General features: G+C 36.0%; 4 protein-coding genes across 5 annotated transcripts; 2 read left to right on the top strand and 2 right to left on the bottom strand.

Annotated features, from left to right (window-relative positions):
- The first annotated feature begins 24 nt into the window (after positions 1–24).
- On the top strand, positions 25–2,460 carry Nipp1 (nuclear inhibitor of protein phosphatase 1). Its single transcript, XM_076775839.1, has 6 exons — positions 25–340; positions 447–507; positions 596–749; positions 849–1,069; positions 1,146–1,349; positions 1,430–2,460. Exons 1-6 carry the CDS (start codon positions 312–314, stop codon positions 1,790–1,792), a joined length of 1,032 nt encoding a protein of 343 aa, XP_076631954.1. The 5' UTR covers positions 25–311; the 3' UTR covers positions 1,793–2,460.
- LOC143347020 (tubulin alpha-4A chain) lies at positions 2,442–16,685 on the bottom strand. Of its 2 annotated transcripts, XM_076775835.1 has the most exons (5): positions 16,587–16,685; positions 6,948–7,167; positions 6,524–6,825; positions 3,134–3,715; positions 2,442–2,900 (listed from the first exon to the last, which is right to left on the bottom strand). In XM_076775835.1, the coding sequence occupies exons 2-5, from the start codon at positions 7,150–7,152 to the stop codon at positions 2,661–2,663; spliced, it is 1,329 nt and encodes a 442-aa protein (XP_076631950.1). In that variant the 5' UTR covers positions 7,153–7,167; positions 16,587–16,685; the 3' UTR covers positions 2,442–2,660. The 2 variants fall into 2 exon arrangements, with proteins under 2 accessions (XP_076631950.1, XP_076631951.1); XM_076775836.1 differs by lacking the exon at positions 16,587–16,685 and having other exon boundaries at positions 6,948–7,187.
- On the top strand, positions 8,949–15,827 carry LOC143347018 (ATP-binding cassette sub-family C member 4). The gene is made up of 18 exons (XM_076775829.1): positions 8,949–9,999; positions 10,067–10,177; positions 10,285–10,419; positions 10,499–10,703; positions 10,765–10,990; positions 11,063–11,219; positions 11,293–11,542; positions 11,618–11,809; positions 11,887–12,173; positions 12,259–12,442; positions 12,510–12,850; positions 12,934–13,141; positions 13,225–13,444; positions 13,509–13,739; positions 13,809–14,039; positions 14,114–14,415; positions 14,489–15,136; positions 15,228–15,827. Exons 1-18 carry the CDS (start codon positions 9,926–9,928, stop codon positions 15,309–15,311), a joined length of 4,086 nt encoding a protein of 1,361 aa, XP_076631944.1. The 5' UTR covers positions 8,949–9,925; the 3' UTR covers positions 15,312–15,827.
- Sld5 (DNA replication complex GINS protein SLD5) lies at positions 16,049–17,716 on the bottom strand. The gene has a single exon (XM_076775840.1). It carries the CDS (start codon positions 16,781–16,783, stop codon positions 16,130–16,132), a length of 654 nt encoding a protein of 217 aa, XP_076631955.1. The 5' UTR covers positions 16,784–17,716; the 3' UTR covers positions 16,049–16,129.
- Positions 17,717–17,874: the final 158 nt, after the last annotated feature.

The following is a 17,874-nucleotide window of genomic DNA, read 5'->3' as shown; positions in this document are numbered from 1 at the left end:
GAACCACTCGACTACAGCTTTGAAGAGTGTATAAATATGTATACGGCATCAAAATAACATTTTACGTTAGATTTTTTACGAAACAATTTTCTATCTGTTGGTGTATATGTATTTATTATTTCTACCGTTGATTCGGTAAACATTAATCGACACATGGAGCGTGGATAGCTACTTCGATGAAAGGTTGCAACTAAATTTTATCAGAATTTGGTTAACATGACGTTCTGGTATCGCTGACATCGAATGTGTTTTCCTTCTGAACTGAATATTTTCATCGTTGGATAGCGCATCAAAATTATTGCAAAGTGCTGATGGCTAATCATTACGAAGTGCCCAATTGGTACGTTTGCAAACTTTCCGTTGGTATTTCAGCGTTTAAACATTTCGGTGTCATCGAATTTTGATGTGCATCAGATATCATAGTTTACATAGGTTATGTTTTTCAGGGCTGGGAAGCCACCAGTGGGATTGCATTTAGACGTACTAAAAAACGATAAATTAATTCAGGTACGGTAATCACGTATTACATGCAATAATTAAAGGATCCTGTATCTCTAGAAAAGGGATATCAAGAACAGCAACTGCTTTGTTACAGAAATTAATGGTGGACGAAAAGAAATGCTATTTGTTTGGCCGTAATCAACAATTAAATGACTTTTGCATAGATCACGCATCTTGTTCTCGTGTTCATGCTGCCCTTGTTTATCATAAACACCTAAATCGTGCATTTCTTGTCGATTTGGGTAGCAGTAAGTATTCAAATAACAATAATAAGTAAACACTGATAACTTGGAAAAATAAACTGTTTCAAAAAAGATATTTACGTTATAACTTTTGGTTTTCTTCAGCACACGGAACTTTTATTGGTAATATGCGATTGGAAGCTCATAAACCTACACAATTACCAATCGACAGTACATTTCATTTTGGAGCTTCTACCCGTTATTATATCATTAGAGAAAGGCCTCAAACAGGCACAAGACCTATTATCGAGGAATTAGAAAAACTGTCCGAAGATATCGATGCTGGCGGTTTATTAGGTTTACCAGAAACAGAGACAGAACTTGATGTACGTTGATATCAAACAATAAACTGCTTTTAAACTATATCGGAACGTGCAGCAATAATTGTACGATTTATTGCAGAATTTAACAGAATTTAATACTGCACATAATAGACGTATATCTATGCTGGGTATAACGGACGATGAAATACACAAACAAACGAGAAAACGAAAGAAAAAAGGGATTACTTTCAACGATGACGAAGAAGTAATAAACCCGGAAGATGTCGACCCGTCGGTCGGAAGATTTCGTAATCTTGTACAAACAACCGTCGTTCCCAGTAAAGTATGAGGTTTATGTTTCCATGAAGCGTAATTCGATTTCTAACGCATATCTAACGCACTTAATATCGACGTATATTTTAGAGAATGCGTATGGAGGGCGGATTGATATCTTTATCAGAGGATCACAACCCTTTGAAGCACCTTCAACCTACATCAACTACACCTCAGTTGTATCAAGATCTACCGCCAGAACAGTTTACTCCATCGTCGTTGTCTCTTAATCCTTTCTCTAGTGCATTGTCTTCGTTAACGTCGCGGCTTGGTATCGCGTTACCAAATCCAGCACCTGAGGTAGAGATGGCACCTAATCAAATACCGACGGAAACGCCGCACGTACCGGAAATACCAGGACCTACCGAAACACGAACTATGGAACCAAAAAAGAAAAAATATGCCAAAGAAGCTTGGCCTGGGAAAAAACCTATACCAACGCTTTTGGTGTAATAGTATTAAGGAACTTATTTTTACTACATAGTTCTATCATACAGGTTTTAGACATTAAGTTATGTAAGGATTTGTGTATAAATTCGTTGTACGAAGTTTCAGAAAAGAATGTTTAGTTAACATCGCATTAACTGAATCTGCTTTGAACAATAATTGTATCGCCGGGTCTGACAAAGCAGGCCTGTCTGATAGGACTAAGCGTTTTGTTACATCTTCGATCGATCATTTAAATTTGATTATCGTTTATACATAGCCTTTTTGTGAAGATTAAAATTGTATAAAATTTGCTGTTACGATACACGAATATAAATAAACAGAGTTTTTATCTTACTTTATACGAATAAATATTAGGATTATAATTAAACGAACTCTGTTTTGTGATAAAATGGTTGCATGGCTGCTTCGTATATTTCGTTTTACCGAACGCAAAAGTTTTGTAACTGAAAAAGAAAAGCTGTGTTATATTCATGTATCAACAGTGTATTCCTTGAAACATTACAGTATACCGTTATTACGCGATTATTTTATATTTACGAACAACCGTTACTCGTGTATGTAGTGCAATTTTAAGTTTAGAAAATTCATCAAGTTCTTAATAAATGCCGCTTTAATACACATGGAAACGATGTATTTTTAGTTACGCATTAATAATAGACAATTCCAAGAAACTGAGTCAAGTGTACATTTGTTTTATCGTCCACAAAATATCGACTATTTTATTAGAAAAATAAACAAATCACAAAATATAAGAATCGAGGTATAAAAATGGATCTTTATACGGTACAATTTATCGTGTCGGTTCATCCATTCGTTCTTTGAGTAGCTGGGCAAGCGAGGGTATATTTTAAGGAACTGTACCGATTTATTTTTAATATTCCATCGAAGCATTCGGTGTGGTCGACGACTCAAGAGCGACCTCCTCGTAATCCCTTTCTAACGCGGCAAGATCATCGCGGGCTTCCGCAAATTCGCCTTCTTCCATACCTTCGCCAACGTACCAATGAACGAACGCCCGTTTATGGTACATAAGATCGAACTTGTAATTCAGTTTCGCCCACGCTTCTTCGATGGCTGTAGTATTCGACAACATCGAGACCGCTCTTTGAACCTAAACGATTTCCCAATTCTTTAAGCTATCGCGGGTTCGTAGTCACTCTAAATAAATTTAAAGAACAAAATTGCAACGTAAGATCGGGGATTTGAAATTACGACGTAACTCGTTCGGTTCCAAGTTGCCAACAATCGGGACCGGACGGTGGAAGAAAATGGCAGATTTGGAAAAGGACGCGACAACTTCGTTCTTTTGATTATTACACGAGACGTTTGCGCAATAATTGATACCTTCGCGAGATCCCCGCCGGGGACAACGGTTGGCGGCTGATAATTGATACCAACTTTAAAGCCGGTCGGGCACCAGTCGACGAATCGTATGCAACTTTTGCCCTTCATCGCGGCGATGGCCGCGTTCACGTCCTTCGGTACGACGTCGCCGCGATACAACAAACAGCAGGCCATGTATTTCCCTTCGCGCGGATCGCACTTGACCATCTGATTGGATGCTTCGAAGCATTCGGACGTGATCTCCGCGACGGACATCCCCTCGTGGAAAGCCTTATCGGCGGACACCACCGGGGCGTAGGTCGCCAGTGGAAAATGGATCCTAGGGTACGGTACTAAGTTCGTTTGGAATTCGGTCAAGTCCACGTTTAAAGCGCCGTCAAATCTCAACGAGGCGGTTATCGACGAAACCACTTGACTGATAAGGCGATTCAAATTCGCGTAAGAAGGGCGCTCGATGCCAAGCTTTCGCCGGCAGATATCATAAATCGCTTCGTTGTCTACCATGAACGCACAGTCCGAGTGGCTGATAGTTGTGTGGGTTGTCAATATGGCGTTGTATGGCTCCACAACCGCGGTGGACACCTAAACGTTTTTTTAGTTTTTAGTGGGAATTGAAAGTTTAGTCCTACAACAGCCCTATGAAATGATTACTAAATGGTAGAAGATTACGGTAATTTGGCGGGAGAAAGGTTGCCAGGGCCATATCTAGGGATTTTTGTCCATTCGACTCGCGACAGACATTTTTATTTAGTATTAGTTCGATCACATGTCGTATGTACGAATGTTGGAAGTATTTACTTGGAAATAAGGGGAAAGAAATGTTACACGAAGTTTATTTGCAAATGCTTTGTTACGAAGTTACAGGCAAATATTGAACATAGCCTGAACATGTAAGTAATGGCGTATTCGAAGTTTCATAATACGAAAAGACTATCGTGCTTACTTTCCTTGACTTTCATAGATATTTTTTCTCCTTTTCTAATGATTTATTGTGACCACATGAATCGTACAGATTGCGTGTAGATTATGCGATGACAGTGCTTAATCTACTGTAGGAAAATACCAGCGCATGCTTCCGACAAGAAGAGTCATCGTTCAGTATTTATCAACGCACAGAATAATATTTGTCTGTAACTTTGCAACAAAGTGTTTACAGACCTCGTGTAACAATTGTTTTTTTTAGATAAGATTATTTCCGTGAACGTATGCAGAGTTTTTACGTGAATTATACGGATAGTAAAGTGTTAGAGTAGCTAATTTTATTCTGTTTCGGCACATGATCTTTCTGTCCCCGTCTTGTCACGATACTGGGCGTAAATATTCGATAATCGCCAATTTTGGATTTGAGAGTTGGCTTAGCTTTGAAGTATTTTCGTTAGCATTATACCGAAACAGACCGCTTGATAAAATGATAAAAAGAGATTAACGAAAGCACTTCAAAAGTAAACTAATTTCAATTAACTCAAAACCGACGATTATCTAGTGATACGCCTCCGATACTAAACCACTAGCAATAAAATAAGATTTACGAAGTAAATGACCTTAGAACTATACGCTAGCTCTACAAAAAACCTAAAAATTTTATCGCGTTCCCGTATATCTCCTATCATCCAGCACGTATTACATATAGGGTGTTCGGCCAACAAAGGGAAAAATTTTAATGGGAGATTCTTGAGGCCAAAATAAGATGAAAATCAAGAATACCAATTTGTTGATGGAGGCTTCGTTAAAAAGTTATTAACAATTATATTCAAAAATTTCAAATCGTTCTGGAAAAATTAATTTTAGTTGAATGGGTCAATTACAATCATTTTTGGTGAATAGACATACCCTCGAAATCCTACGCATTTTCGAGAAAAAAATTCGAGTAGGTAGACAAATTTTTCGACAAAATTAAAAAATTTCAAATCGTTCTGGAAAAATTATTTTCGGGTGCGGGGGTCAATTACAATCATTTTTGGTGAATAGACATACCCTCGAAATCCTACGCATTTTCGAGAAAAAAATTCGAGTAGGTAGACAAATTTTTTGACAAAATTGAAAAGTTTCAAATCGCCCTAAAAAAATTAGTTTTAGTTGAAGGGGTCAATTACAATCATTTTTGGTGAATAGACATACCCTCGAAATCCTACGCATTTTCGAGAAAAAAATTCGAGTAGGTAGACAAATTTTTCGACAAAATTGAAAAGTTTCAAATCGCCCTAAAAAAATTAGTTTTAGTTGAAGGGGTCAATTACAATCATTTTTGGTGAATAGACATACCCTCGAAATCCTACGCATTTTCGAGAAAAAAATTCGAGTAGGTAGACAAATTTTTCGACAAAATTGAAAAGTTTCAAATCGCCCTAAAAAAATTAGTTTTAGTTGAAGGGGTCAATTACAATCATTTTTGGTGAATAGACATACCCTCGAAATCCTACGCATTTTCGAGAAAAAAATTCGAGTAGGTAGACAAATTTTTTGACAAAATTGAAAAGTTTCAAATCGCCCTAAAAAAATTAGTTTTAGTTGAAGGGGTCAATTACAATCATTTTTGGTGAATAGACATACCCTCGAAATCCTACGCATTTTCGAGAAAAAAATTCGAGTAGGTAGACAAATTTTTCGACAAAATTAAAAAATTTCAAATCGTTCTGGAAAAATTATTTTCGGTTGTGGGAGTCAATTACGATCATTTTTGGTGAATAGATATACCCTCGAAATCCTACGCATTTTCGAGAAAAAAATTCGAGTAGGTAGACAAATTTTTCGACAAAATTGAAAAGTTTCAAATCGCCCTAAAAAAATTAGTTTTAGTTGAAGGGGTCAATTACAATCATTTTTGGTGAATAGACATACCCTCGAAATCCTACGCATTTTCGAGAAAAAAATTCGAGTAGGTAGACAAATTTTTCGACAAAATTGAAAAGTTTCAAATCGCCCTAAAAAAATTAGTTTTAGTTGAAGGGGTCAATTACAATCATTTTTGGTGAATAGACATACCCTCGAAATCCTACGCATTTTCGAGAAAAAAATTCGAGTAGGTAGACAAATTTTTCGACAAAATTGAAAAGTTTCAAATCGCCCTAAAAAAATTAGTTTTAGTTGAAGGGGTCAATTACAATCATTTTTGGTGAATAGACATACCCTCGAAATCCTACGCATTTTCGAGAAAAAAATTCAGAACGAGTGGAACTTTAAACGTTAATAACTTTTTAACGAAGCCTCCATCAAGAAATTGGTATTCTATATTTTCGTCCTATTTTGGCCTCTAGAATCCCCCATTAATATTTTTCCCAGTGATAGCCGAACACCCTGTATAAATACGTAATAATTCCATTATAGTAATAACCAACAAAATAATATTAAAAATAAAAAGAAACTTCTATTTGATTCACAAAACTGTCGTACTTGTGGTGCCGGATAAACGGCAAATTCTAGTTTGCTTTTTTTCCCATAATCGTCTGACAGCTTTTGCATAAGCAAGGAGGTAAATCCCGACCCGGTGCCTCCTCCAAACGAGTGGAAGACAAAGAAACCCTGAAGGCCAGTACATTGATCGGTCAACCTTCGGATTCTGTCCATCACAGAGTCGATTACTTCTCTGCCGATGGAATAGTGACCACGTGCATAATTGTTGGCAGCGTCCTCTTTTCCGGTAATCAATTGCTCAGGATGATATAAATGCTTGTAAGGTCCTATTCTCACTTCGTCTACGAAGATTTTTCACTTTAATATACGTGCATTCTATCGAATCGTCTTTCTCGTATTGCGTATTTGTCAGCAAATACAACGCAACGATTCTTTCGTTCATTCGCTAAAATTGATCACTAACCAACGACAGTGGGTTCGAGGTCGACCATCACAGCGCGAGGTACCATCTTGCCAGAGCTCGTTTCGTTGAAAAATGTATTGAAGCAATCATTTGTCCCGGACACTTTGTCGGATGGCATCGTTCCATCTGGCTGGATTCCGTGCTCGAGGCAATACAATTCCCAGCACGCGTTGCCCATTTGAACGCCGGCTTGACCCACGTGCATTGAGATACATTCACGCTGCGTAACGAAATACAATTCTTAACAAGTACATAAGGCTACGCCATTTAAAACTAAATGCTCCTCAAGGACGGGAACGCTTAATCGGTTTCGTTATTATACAATACCATTTGAAAGCAAACAAGGCGAATAAATATTAACCTTAGGACGCCGGACAACGGGCTTTTAGTATTATCGTTAATTATACGAGCTTACTTGATATCATTACTGTTATTTACTAAAAATTAGAATTTCACAACTCTGAAATAAAGTTTTCATGGGTCCAAACGAGCCCGGAGTTCACTGGTCGAGGGTTAAATAATTATTAATCTTAGACATGGAAACATTTTTGCGATAACAATGACTGAATTTCAAATCTTATATATATATATGTCTTACCATTTTGACAATTTTTTAACGGTAGGTCTCTTGAAAGGAATATTATCAAAAATTTTCATGGGTCCCCGAACCAAAAAGAAATTAAAGATATTTATCAATTACAAAGAATTTTGCATGTCGTCCTTCCGCTACCCCAGATCAAAATACTGTTAACAATTTATTACAGTTGCCTGGACAACGTGTGTGAATCACGTAATGAAGTTGAACGAAAGAAAAGTTGAAAACACTCGTTTATTTTTTCATATAGGGTATAAGTGAAAGAATCAGTTTGATTGGTGGAGGTTTCATTGCAACTTTTCATTAAATTTTATCGCCACTCTGTCGTATTACTCGACAAAGTAATTAATGTTACGTGAATACTCAGGCTAAGAAGTGGAAGAATTCCAAAGGAGGCAGATGGCGACAAAGAATTAATTGCAAAATTTAATCACGTATACAGGGTGTTCTGCCACACCTGGGAAAAATTTTAATGGGAGATTCTAGAGGCCAAAATAAGACGAAAATCAAGAATATCAATTTCTTGACTGAGGCTTCGTTAAAAAGTTATTAACAATTAAATTAACAAATTTCGAATCACTCTGAAAAAATTATTTTCGATTGCGGGGGTCAATTACAATCATTTTTGGTCATTACACATACCCCCAAAATCCTGTGCATTTTCTAGAAAAAAATTGGAGAAGATGTGAAATTTTTCGACGGAAAAAAAAAATTTCAAATCGTTTTGGAAAAATTATTTTCGGTTGCAGGGGTCAATTACAATCATTTTTGGTGAATAGACATACCCCCGAAATCTTGCGCATTTTCGAGAAAAAAATTCAATACGTACGGAACTTTAAACGTTAATAACTTTTTAATAAAGCCTCCATCAACAAATTGGTATTCTTGATTTTCGTCTTATTTTGGTCTCTAGAATCCCCCATTAAAATTTTTCCCAGGGTTGACGCCCTGTATAGAATAACGGTTTAAATTATTTTTTTGGAATTATGCCTTATTATTTATTTATGGAGAATAAATCTGAATTTGAAGTCTGTGTCTATTTTATTATCCTTTAATCGATACAATACTCGTTATATTTGTGGAACATTGTTACAGCGTGTAGCATGTATGTGTTGTATGATTTGTATAAATGTATAATAGTAATTGCGAGCGTTATGTACATGACTCATTGTTAAATGCAGTGTTCATTGTGTAGTATGTTGTTCGCGTTAAGTAAATGGTGCGCGATATTTTTTTAAAATGTGTCGTAAAGAAAAAATCATAACCAAAAAATTAGTACAAACTTGGAAATTCGTATATCTCAATCAATAAATGTTTTAAATTTTAATGGATCCCTCTTATTCATAAATAACATCCACTTTATTGTTAGAAAAATCACTGGAATTTCATTCCACTAAATCTTTACGATTGACGGGAAGTCTTACAAATCGATACTTCCACTTGTCGGGAAACATACTTCTTTTATGCCACAAAATGTACATTTAAGTGTATCAGAGAGTCAAACGTGTATGATTCAAATTCTAGTTTCTATTCAACGAGTAATGAATAATAAATGGTTAATGGTTTTATTTGTCATACAAAATGTTTTAATTGAACTTTATCCATTTCTGATGTGTATTTACATACGTATATGCCCGTAATAATCGGTGTAATCTGTTACGTTTAATCAACTTGGTAAATTATCGTTTCGTATCGTGGATATTATCTATAGACTGCAATTTTCGATCGGGCGTAACGAGTCAACACAAATTATTATCCGCGTTCTTTCGCAAAAAGTATAACATTTTAAATTAAAGCACAGAATAAATTATCAATTAATTTTGCAAAGAAGAACAAAAATAAATACGTATATCTACATTTCTTATTGACTTTGTATCCCTTCGCGAGCAGGAGGAAAATATTATGTGACTTTTTAATATTTATTGTTCCCATTGTGCTTGACTCCGATGAACGTAGACTACGTATCTGCTACTTCCAAAAATAGATGGTTAGTAACCCGTTAGTGATTCGGCGGAAGTCAGGGACCTTGACATTTTCAGTACATTGTATCTCGTTGAAAATACTGTATGATGTATCACAATCTCAAGGGACTTATATAATTATATTGAATCGATCATGCGCGTGCTTGCATACGTGTCCCTATCCGTAAAATCATTGCTTAATAGATTTCTTGCTATCTGTTCCCGTGACGAGAAAAATCCTACCAACTGGTCGACAGAGTCCGAGTAATAACTCGTAACTCTTCGACGATGACTCGAAGAATTCCGATGTGTTAACACGATCTTTTTACGCTTCGGGCATACTTGCAACTAATTCGAACTCTTCACGAACGGCATGGTTCGCTCTAGCACGAATAGCTTTAACATAACTAACAAAATCGACAATGGATGCTAGTAAAAAGTACGAAAATCCCAATCCCAAATTAACGGCGAATCCACTTAGTAAATTGATATTTTGGTAAGTGTTTAAGTGCCAATTAGCAATAATTCGTTCCACGTGTGACTGTTTTGTTTCTCAATTTAAGGTGGTTGAAACCTCTGTTTTGGTATGGGAGAACGCACGATCTTGAAATTAAAGATATATACAATGTTATGCCAAAGGATGTAAGTCAACGTCTTGGAGATAAACTTGAAAGGTAAATATCAAAGAAACGTGTATAGGTGGTATTTGACAACAGCGACGTTATTCAAACAAAACTTATGTCATTGATTGTGCAATTGATACTATTATCTTTGTGTTTAGAAACTGGATTAAAGAAGTTAAAACAGCCGAGGAAGCATGTAGAAAACCGAAATTTTTTACTGCCTTAAGAAAAACGTTTGCATGGTCGTTTTCTTATTACGGAGGATGGCAATGTTTCTTGGCAGTTGTTTTAAAGTGAATATTACTTATTACCGCGTATTACATAATTATTACATCATTTTGAATTACGAATAAAATCTTTATGGCGTTCTAGGGTTTTGCAACCGTACATCCTAGGACTTCTCATTTGGCATTTCGATCCTAGGTCAACGTCCACTGTGACTGAAGCTTATTTGTATGCTACGGGTGTTGTACTTTTAACTTTAGTTAGTGCATTCATCATTCACCATTCGAACTTAGGTTTGATGGAAGTTGGAATGAGAATGAGAATAGCATGCTCCTCGGTGATGTACAGAAAGGTAAGAAATTATTTGTGAATTTATATCTATTGATTTTATACCAACTACTTTACTTTGCTAGATTTTACGCTTATCAAAATGTTCCTCGAATGCCACTACACCAGGGCAGATCATAAACTTAATGTCGAACGACGTCGCAAGATTTGAACAGTTATTTATAGCATTACATTATATTTGGATTTTACCGATTCAAGGTGCTCTGATCGCTTATATGATTTGGGAAAGTGTAGGAATTTCTTGTCTAGCCGGTGTTTTTCTTATAAGTATTCAAACAATACCTCTGCAAGGTATGCATCGTTGCTTATTATCGTTGCAATTTTTAATGAAACGGAAATAGCAATAAAGTTGTTTTTTTTAAGGATATATGGGAAAGTTACAATCAAAGTTACGATTGAAAATTGCAATCAGAACGGACGAAAGGGTACGTTTAATGTCGGAAATTATTAACGGGATCCAAGTCATCAAAATGTACACTTGGGAGAAGCCGTTTGAAAAACTTGTTAGCATTGCAAGAAGGTTCTTATCAATGTTTTATTTGCGAATAACAAAAATGGCATCGATTGTGTTTACGTGTATAATGATTTTTCAGCCACGAGGTGGACGTTCTTCTACTCTCGTCGTACATAAGGGGTTTCACTTTAGCTACTTTTGTGTTTACCGAGCGATCTACATTATTTTTTACAATTATGACATATGTACTTCTTGGAAATAATATATCCGCCGATAAAGTATTTTCAATGGCACAGTACTTCAATATTCTTCAGCTCACCATGGCAATATTATATCCTATGGCTGTGGCAGCCCTTGCCGAGGCTTGTGTATCTATTAAGAGACTCCAGGTAACAAATGATTATTCAGATAATTAATGGATTAATTTTCGATTTTACATTGTTCATTGAATTGATTGGTTTCAGAATTTCCTATTGTTGAAAGAAAATAGTTGTATCAATGATACGAAACAAATCAATGGAGATGGCAGTATTAGTATGAAAAGTGTCACAGCGACCTGGAACGAAAATTCAATTGTAAATACGTTACACGATATTAGTATTCATATAGAACCTGGCAAACTTTACGCTGTCGTTGGTGCAGTCGGTGCAGGCAAGGTAAGATTAAAAAAAATAATGTCACGAAAAATAATTTGCAAGATCGTATTCCCACACCTTCTGCGTATTATTTTCAGAGTTCTTTCCTTCAGTTAATTTTAAGAGAATTGCAACAATCGAACGGAGATGTACGAATAAATGGGAGTGTATCGTATGCCAGCCAAGAATCGTGGTTATTTTCGGGTACGGTGCGCAATAATATACTTTTTGGGCAACCCTACGATCAAACGAAGTATAATGAAATTGTCAAAGTGTGCGCTCTCACGAAAGATTTCCAACAATTTAATTACGGCGATAAAACATTAGTTGGGGATAGAGGCGCGGCACTTAGCGGTGGACAACGCGCAAGAATAAATTTGGCTAGGTAAAATGAAACTAACGGAAAATGTGTAGCTTTTTTATCGATATTTAAATTGATACTTAAACGGTATACGTGATTGTTATGACAGGGCTATCTACAGAAGTGCAGATATTTATTTACTAGACGATCCATTATCTGCCGTGGATACTCACGTTGGAAAACATTTGTTTAACGAGTGTTTTAAGAACTATCTTCGTAACAAAACAAGAATTCTTGTAACTCATCAAGTACAACATTTAAAGTATTGCGACTACATCATTGTATTAAATAATGTAAGTCTGACGGTTGAAAACGTTTTGATCGGTTGTTGCATCGGTATTGTTATGGTTTTTATTTCAGGGTAAAATAGAGTATGAAGGTACTTTTATGCAACTTCAAAATAAACACGTAGATTTCTTAAGAATGCTTTCTGTAGACGAGCACGAAAAAGATACAGAAAGCGTAGAAATCGATGAAAATAATTCGCCTGATATATCCATTTATTCCGGTAATAGTAAGAATGACGATGATTCGGAGCCACAAGAAACAGAGGAATTAATGGCTAAAGGAGGAATTTCGAAATCACTTTACTGGAAATATTTCCGAGCCGGAGGTTCGATTCTGATGATCATGACTTTCATGGGCAGTTTAATTTTAGGACAGTTTGGAAGCAGTGGTAGTGATTATTGGGTTGCTTACTGGTTAGCATTTACATGCATATTACTTAGTACTTTACATAAATTACTTTGTATATCATAATTTTATCTACATTCTGTTTCCTCAGGACAAGACAAGAAGAATTACGTGTAAAAGATAGTGATAATCGCACGTTACGAGTATTCAAATCAAATGATACAATAGCTCCTGTGTTTACAGGAGATATAAGCGAAACGATTAATAAAACGGTTATGTCAGCCATAGATAACTTCAATGAGACAGCCTCGGAATTTTTAACAACCACGGACAACAGCAGTTTGGATAATAATAATATTGTTGGTAACTTTGTTTCGCCCGTTTTTATAAAAAAAAAAAAAAAAAAAAAACAGTAATTATTCTTATTTTTTACCATATATAGACATGGAATATTAACAATGGATCGCATGAATCGTATTACCTTGATACCGATACTGCCTTATGGATTTATGGAGGTTTTATCATTGGAAGTATAGTAATGACTACTATCAGAAATCTTGTATTTTATAAAATATGTATGAATGCTAGTAAAAATCTCCACAACCAGATGTTCTCGAATTTACTGAAAGCGCCGATGCAATTTTTCGATACACATCCCTCCGGTAGGTATCAAATAAACATGTTTCAACAGTTCACAGATTTGAACATTATAACGTTAAATTTCAGGTCGTATTCTAAATCGTTTTTCGAAAGACGTTGGAGCAGTAGACGAAAATTTACCAAGAACGATGATAGAGTCTATTCAAATATTCACAGTGATGATTGGAATTTTAGCTCAAGTTTTTATTATTAACTGGTGGACAGTTTTTCCAATGTTTGTCATGGGTTTCTTATATTGGCAGATACGAACCATTTATCTTAAAACTGCACAAGACATGAAACGTTTCGAAGGAGCCAGTAAGCATTTTGTAATTTCTTATCACTTTGTGATTTTGTTATATTATTAACAACCGTTTAAATTTCCAGCAAAAAGTCCCGTTTTCTCCCACGTTAGTTCCTCGTTATCAGGTTTGACTACGATACGTTCGGCATCCGCGCAAGAGATGCTTCGTAAAGAATTCGACGTCCATCAAGATCTCCATACGAGTGCCTATTACTTAACACTAGCGACAAGTACCGCTTTTGGATTTGCATTGGACATCGTGTCCATCTGTTTTATTACTTTTATTACGTATAGCTTTATTTTATTCGACGATGGTAATTTGTTATTTGATAATTTTATCAAAATCTAATTATCGACATGTTAAAAACGCGTACGTTTCTGTTTTCAGGAAATACATTCGCGGGAAACGTAGGTTTAGCCATATCGCAGGTGCTAATTTTATGCGGAATGCTTCAACATGGAATGCGACAAACTGCGGAGACAATAGCACAAATGACCAGCGTAGAACGAATTTTACAATTTACACAGCTAGATAAAGAGGGACCATTCGAAAGTGAACCTAACAAAAAACCGTCCGCGGAGTGGCCTTCCAAAGGAGAACTTAATTTCGATCATCTGTATTTACGCTACGATGAATCAGCGCCCCCTGTTCTCAAGAATTTATCTTTCCTCATAAAATCCGGTGAAAAGGTAATTTTTTTGTATCAATTAAGTACCGACAGTCTGTGTATTAAAAATTGATTATAAAATTGTACGTTTCTAGATAGGAATTGTTGGCCGTACCGGTGCTGGTAAAACTTCTCTTATATCAGCCTTGTTTCGTTTGACTAAACTCGAAGGTAGTATTTACATAGATAATTTGGATACGAAGCAAGTTGGTCTTCACGACTTGAGGAAAAAGATTTCTATCATTCCACAAGAGCCCATATTATTCTCGGCGACACTTCGCGATAATCTCGATCCGTTTCATAATTTCGATGACATCACTCTTTGGGCCGCTCTCGAGGATGTGGAACTGAAAACTAGCGTTTCCTCTTTGGATTATTACGTCGAACAAGGCGGAACTAATTTCAGCGTAGGCCAAAGGCAATTACTTTGCCTGGCACGAGCTATCATAAGGAACAATAAAATCCTTCTCCTCGACGAGGCTACGGCCAACGTAGACCCTACGACGGATGCTTTGATACAAAAAACTATTAGACAAAACTTCAAGGACTGCACTGTGTTGACTATAGCGCATAGATTAAACACAATAATGGATAGTGACAAAGTGTTAGTCATGGATCACGGGCAAGCAGTTGAGTTTGATCATCCGTTCACTTTGCTTCAAAACGAAAAGGGTTACTTTAACAGCATGTTGAAGGAAACCGGGCAAAAAATGTTTGATCAACTCAAGAAAGTTGCAGAAGAGGTACGCTATACATTCTTTTGCCAATAGTTATCGTTTTGTTAAAGCAATGCCTTGTAGTTTCAATAACTTATTACTGTTTCTCTTTTTTTAGGCTTACAACGATAGTTTTAAAGATGAAGAGCCAACATCACAACCGGAAGCTCTTAATGGTAGTACAATTTTAAAGGATAGTTGAAATAACGTCAATGTGTTCATACTTCAAAGGTACTTAGCACTTAGTATATGATCAAATTTTTATACTTTTTTTTTTCATGCATATACCAATATTAATTCATTTCTGCTGTTACAACATTTAGCAGTTTTTGCAAACTAAAGTATGTAATTTTATCATACTTTATGCAAACTCACACGGCATTAAGAACTTAAAATAACGAACGAACTTGTACTTTATATTTTGATACTTACAAATATTGTTCCTACTTAGCAATCATGAAGTACTTCTTTAAGCGACTTAACTACATTTAACTGTAATACGAACCAATATGAATCAATTTTTAGAGGTTTTCCGAATCGGATTATTCGAAAACCGATAAAAATAATTCGTAATTTTTGAAGCTCAACAAAAGCATTCGCAAATAGAGTAACAATATATACATCGTTACTGTATTTTGTACATTCATATTTTCATATTTTTTGAACATTTTTCATCACAAAATATATTCTATATATTCTGCTTAAATGAATATTTATATACAATCTTGTTGTAAAAAGATTTTTATGTATTATGTACACAACAATCGAATCTATGACTGTTTCAAACTCTGTTAATAAACTATGTACACAGATATTTAAAGCTTTCTTTCTGTAACCTTCTACAAGGCACGTAAATGTTTATACGATTAAGCATAAAACAGTGCAATTAATGAAATCATACATATTCATTTTATCTTGTCTTACGCACTGCTATTCGTACAAGTTCATAACTGTCTATAAGAAATTTTGAATTTCTTTATTTCTTATTAAATCTTATAAAAAATTATTCCGTGTAAAGCATTAGATTAACTGAACAGCACCGCTTTTAACTAAATCTGCAACAGCACTATATTGTATAATGTGTTGGGAGCCTGGTTCAAAATCAATTTCCTCGTCCAACGAATCGGGCAGTATGATTCCATTAATTTTCTCGTTAGCCCGTAAAAATACGTACGCCTGCATGTTGGGCTTTACTATCATTTTGTTAACTTCGAATGCCTGGAAACTACCAGGCATGTGCTGCAAGGCGATTGTTCTAAAGAGTGTTTCTATACTAGCAAGAAAGTCTTTAGCGAATTGGAGCTCCGCAGCTGTTAAATAACACTCGTCCCCAGATCTGTTAGCTTCCTGCGAGAGTATATGTATGGTGTATTTCTCGATTTTTTCCAATCGAGCCCTGAGATAGCTAGATATCACGAATTTAATCCTGTCCAATTCCATTCTATGAATCATAAACCTCAGATCCCCTTTTTCTAACCTCTTTATGTTTTCCTCCATGTGCGTGATCTGTTGCAGCATGCAGTCAACCAGGTCGGATTGATGGGGCAGAATCTCGGGGGCAAATTTTTCGTTTAACCAGGCTTCCTCTATTGCCAATAAAGCACTCTGAGCGGTCAGTTCTTCTTCGTGCTCCTCAACCTCGGGCGACACCCGTGCTTCCGAGTCATCTTCCATATTTTACACCTTTGTTCAGAGAACAATTCCTTCGTTTCGAAAACACTAAACACACTTTGGCTCTTTTATATCGTTACGTCGATCTGTTTGTTCAACGTAATCGAACGTTTCTCGACAGGCCATTCAACCGTGCGTTTATCACTTTGAATTGTAGAATCGTAGAGCTGGTCACGTGATAAAGGTCGAACTTATCGATACTTATCGATACTTAAATACGAACCGATGGCGATTTATTTAAATCTTTCCAAGGTATTAAATCGCAATATTTTTCTTGAAAATTCAATTCGTTGCCCCGTTACCGGATGAAATCAAAGAAATGGGAATAATTCTGCCAGGCAATTAATTAGTTTCTTGCAACTCGCTAACGAGATAATTTCGAACGTGGGTTCGTACGAAGTTGTCTCGCCAACTCGATTTCTCACTCTATACGCATTAAATGACCACGTTTGAAACGTATTTTTCACGAATTAAAATAATATTGTATTAATGGTAATTTAAAATCGATTGTTCCTAGTACTGCAACATAGAAGTTTAATGATATTAAGCGAACTTACGGAAGAATTAATTATTTTAAGAAAATCGCAACGAAGATTCCAGCAAAGCTAAATGACAAAAACATACACAAGCTGTTATAATAAGCTCCTTATAGCATGAAACCATATTACAGTTTAAACTTGAACCAAACCTATAGAGACGCCGAAACCACGACATACTACACTCACGTTTCGATATTTCTTTGAGTTGGCGAATATAGGTGAAAAGAAAAGCGAATAAAATACGCTTACGTTACTCGTAATGCATTCGAACGGCTAAACTAAAGAACGAAAATGCAGTTGAAGGTGGTTCCGGCCGATCGAGCGTAAAAGAGCATGGATAGATGTAGGGGGAATCAAAGGATAGGGTAATCCGTTGTGTTCTATTCCTATTTTAGCCTCATAAGGTTTCTGTGTGCGGCACTGAAGATGCACCAAGGTATTCTTAAATCCTCGTTAACTTAATAAAGACCTTCTTAAGACTGTTTGTCGACTTAGATCGCGTCGACATATAGAAATCTAGGCGCAAGGGTACATATAGCAGGGTCAAGCCAAGAT

This window comes from Colletes latitarsis, chromosome 10 (genome assembly GCF_051014445.1).
Source record: "Colletes latitarsis isolate SP2378_abdomen chromosome 10, iyColLati1, whole genome shotgun sequence".
In the NCBI taxonomy this organism is placed as follows: Eukaryota; Metazoa; Arthropoda; class Insecta; order Hymenoptera; family Colletidae; genus Colletes; species Colletes latitarsis.
This window is presented reverse-complemented; position numbering and strand designations above follow the sequence as displayed.

Excerpts from the sequence above, each read along its gene's own strand:
- Nipp1 (XM_076775839.1), top strand. The coding sequence starts at position 312 with ATGGCTAATCATTACGAAGTGCCCAATTG. Across the intron at positions 508-595 it reads AAAACGATAAATTAATTCAG|AAATTAATGGTGGACGAAAA; the intron begins GTACGGTAATCA and ends GCTTTGTTACAG. Across the intron at positions 1,070-1,145 it reads AAACAGAGACAGAACTTGAT|AATTTAACAGAATTTAATAC; the intron begins GTACGTTGATAT and ends GATTTATTGCAG.
- LOC143347020 (XM_076775835.1), bottom strand. The coding sequence starts at position 7,152 with ATGCACGTGGGTCAAGCCGGCGTTCAAATGGGCAACGCGTGCTGGGAA. Across the intron at positions 6,826-6,947 it reads CCTCGAACCCACTGTCGTTG|ACGAAGTGAGAATAGGACCT; the intron begins GTTAGTGATCAA and ends AAATCTTCGTAG. Across the intron at positions 3,716-6,523 it reads CCGTTTATCCGGCACCACAA|GTGTCCACCGCGGTTGTGGA; the intron begins GTACGACAGTTT and ends AAAAACGTTTAG.
- LOC143347018 (XM_076775829.1), top strand. The coding sequence starts at position 9,926 with ATGGATGCTAGTAAAAAGTACGAAAATCCCAATCCCAAATTAACGGCG. Across the intron at positions 10,178-10,284 it reads CTTGGAGATAAACTTGAAAG|AAACTGGATTAAAGAAGTTA; the intron begins GTAAATATCAAA and ends CTTTGTGTTTAG. Across the intron at positions 13,445-13,508 it reads TTTCGATACACATCCCTCCG|GTCGTATTCTAAATCGTTTT; the intron begins GTAGGTATCAAA and ends GTTAAATTTCAG.
- Sld5 (XM_076775840.1), bottom strand. The coding sequence starts at position 16,783 with ATGGAAGATGACTCGGAAGCACGGGTGTCGCCCGAGGTTGAGGAGCAC.